Genomic DNA, 3,198 nt, shown 5'->3' on the forward strand with positions numbered 1-3,198 from the left:
TCTTATCATTTTTATTATTGTTATCATTGTTATTACTACCATTGCATATTATTATCTTTATTACTAAGATCATCATCACCATTAGCAAAATTATACTATTATTAGCCGTATTATTGCCATTATCTCTATCATCATTCTTATTATCATGATCACCATTATTATCAATAGCATCGTCATGTTATCAACAGCAGCATTATCATTATTCTTATTGTTATAATTACCATTACGATTATATTCATTACTTTTATCATCACTACTTTACCACTGCTATTATTATTTTTTACTTTATCGTTATCATGATTATCACCATTCTTAAAGTGAAATGGTGTCAAAAAGAATGGGTGAGAAATAATCCTTATTAGATCACAAGGTTTTCAAAACATATTTCTTAACTTATAATTGTTTTATTATAAACAATACTAATATAAAAGGAATGTATTCACAATATTTTTGTACATTAAACTCTTACATAATTAATTACTAAATAAATAGAAAGTACACAAGGAATCACGTGATTTTCAGACCATAAAGTTTGTCAAGTGATTATCACTAAATTATCTTTTCCTTCTTCTTTTAATTATCATTGTTCATACATTATGGCACATTATTACACTAGACTAGCATCGTTCCTTTTAGAATAAGTTTTCTCTCGTTCTCGAATCATTGTTCTTGATTATTTGCCAAACGATTTTAACTCTTCCGTCAAACGCACGGGCCATTGTGGGCTGACTAGGTACAACCGCTTTCCTTTATCTAATCAGGCACCATCACTTGTTTCTATTTCTCTCTTTAACCTTCTTAATTCAGGATTAGAAAGATCGTGCAGAGTTGCAAGAAAAAAAAACACACACCGGGAATATCTTTGTTCAGGAAATTAAGTCCTTATATCTTGTATTTTTCATATGCTGAATGTAATGTACAATTGTTATTATCTTCCAGTCACTTCAGAAGGCGTCGAATGGGGTCGACTGCCCTTCAGCGTCTGGCGTTAGAGAGCACTATTGTTGGTATGACTGCAAAAATAAGTGACAATTAAGAATGTTTTAGTAGTCTGGCAAAACATTTTACTGTCACCTACAGTGCGAAGCCCGCCTTATTAGGAAGCTATTGACCAAACAAGACTTGCCCGTGGGAAACACAGTGACCTATTTCAGCGCTGGTCATGGCGGCTCAGGATGGCCGACCGCTGAATGCTCGTCAGCACATTTCCAGCCAGTGTCCTTATAAGTCATGCAGCGAAAGTGGCTGTACTCTTGGCGGATTACTCCCTCAGTCACGCACATGATGCCGCCGTCACCTCGTCATCCGGATAATGAGCAGAAAATCTCCATTCCTGTCAGCTCAGCCGCCCGGCGGAGGGAATGTAGGCCTTAGCTGCATAAGTGCGCGGTGAAGGCGAGGCCGCCTTTCTCCGCGCCGAGTAGAATGTCGAAAGGGTCGGCCTCGGGCAGCGTCGGGATGTCGTGGAACACGTCGAGGTTGTCTTCGAGTAAGCCCGAGTCGTCGGAGAGCAGCTCCTCGAAGTCGCTGGTGCTGCTCAGGGATCCTCGGACGGTGGAGGGCGAGCTGGAGGCCGACGTGGTGCTCGAGGGCGAGCAGTAATCCGCTCCCTGGGATAGCTGGGGAACGTACTGCTGCCCGTAGGCGTACTGCTGGTAGTGCAGGTGCGTCATGCCCCCGGCCGGATCCATGGACTTGTGAAGGGTGTTTTGCAGCGTGTGATGTATGGTCTCCTGCAGGGAGTTCTGCAGGCTGCTCTCCAGGGCCCCAAGATCAGTATCAGCCTCGTCTTCGAGCACGTTCGACAGCGCCCTGATGTAGCTGACAGCCAGGCGGAGGGTCGTGATCTTGGTCATGGACGAGGAGCTCGTCTGGAACTCCATGGCCTCCGGGAGAACTTTGCGCAGGGATTCGAAGGCGTTGTTGATCTCTCTCATGCGGTGACGTTCCCGGGCGTTTGCCGTTTTTCTTCGATACTTCGACAACGGCGCCGGCCTCGACTTGGTCCTCGACTGTTTCTTGGGAACCTCCTGCCGGACCCGCTCCTGCTGCAGGCGCTTGATGATCGTCCTGGGGCGGAGGCCGTACTTCTCCTCCATCTTGCTGCCTTTGCTGCTTGCGCTTCCGCTGTCGCTGTTGTTGTTGTCGTCGGCAGGATAGTTGCCTCGGCGCTCGCTGTCTTGCTCGCTCATGGTGCGACCCCGTCGGTGGGCACCTCAGGAGGCGGGCGGGATCATGGCATCGTGCCCGTTGAAGTCACCATCAAGTTCACACTATTCTGATTTGTATTTCTATCTGCTGGTAGTTGTAGGATTTCCTTTCTATTTTTTTTTTTTCGTTTTGTTTATAGTTGGGCAATGTATATATATTTTTTTCAGCTGAATAACGAATGATTAGTGTTTTCACTGGTGACAGTCATGCATCGTACAACGATAAACATTCCGATTTTATTTTACTTCCTTCAAAATGAAAAATAATGCCAGTGTTCAGTTCTATTCACAAATAAACAACTGCTGTGATTGACAAAACAATCCGTTCAGGCTGAATAAACAACCGCTTGCAATGCAGCCAGAAAAGCTCCGACGTCCCCCGTACTCAAGATGCGAGCAACGAGTACAGCAGCGTCGCAGTCGTCGCCAGAAGCCTCACTGACGAAGGAAACCCAGGCTCTGGCTCTGACTTCACCAGGCCCAAGACGTCCGGCCAGCCACGGCGAGAGCACGGAGATAACTGACGGCAGGTTCACCCGATGCCCCGACGAACCCTCCACACGTGCCCCGACCTGTGACGTCACTTTTAGAGAGACAAAACTTTCACGCGGAGAACGAGCGAGAGCGTCTCTCGGCCTCGTTGAAATTACCTCTCGACGACAATTTTCTTTCTTTCTGCCTCCTTTTTTCTTTTTCATCTTCAGGTATCATTAACAGCCCTTCAGATTAGAGAAAGGGCATCGCAGCAAACCTGGGAGAGCCACTGAACGAGCCAGAGGAAGAGCGGCCAGCGAGCGAAGGGGCCGCCCGAGACGAAGGCGCCGGGAAACGGTCGCTATATCTAGGTCTCTGGTCTCCGGTGCAGCTGTGTTTCATCACGGTCTCAAGCCAACGAGGGTCACACTTCGACGATTTGTCTGTGTGTCTTTCCCTCTGATAAATTCGCCGTGAAACAGATAAGATAAATCAATCCCGCAATTAATGAATA

The 3,198-nt window shown here is 46.4% G+C and overlaps 1 protein-coding gene across 1 annotated transcript; it reads right to left on the bottom strand.

Annotated features, from left to right (window-relative positions):
* Positions 1-388: 388 nt before the first annotated feature.
* Positions 389-2,699, bottom strand: LOC125043217 (helix-loop-helix protein delilah-like). The gene has a single exon (XM_047639219.1). It carries the CDS (start codon positions 2,190-2,192, stop codon positions 1,371-1,373), a length of 822 nt encoding a protein of 273 aa, XP_047495175.1. The 5' UTR covers positions 2,193-2,699; the 3' UTR covers positions 389-1,370.
* Between the last annotated feature and the right edge of the window lie 499 nt (positions 2,700-3,198).

This window comes from Penaeus chinensis, chromosome 33, assembly GCF_019202785.1.
Source record: "Penaeus chinensis breed Huanghai No. 1 chromosome 33, ASM1920278v2, whole genome shotgun sequence".
NCBI lineage: Eukaryota > Metazoa > Arthropoda > Malacostraca > Decapoda > Penaeidae > Penaeus > Penaeus chinensis.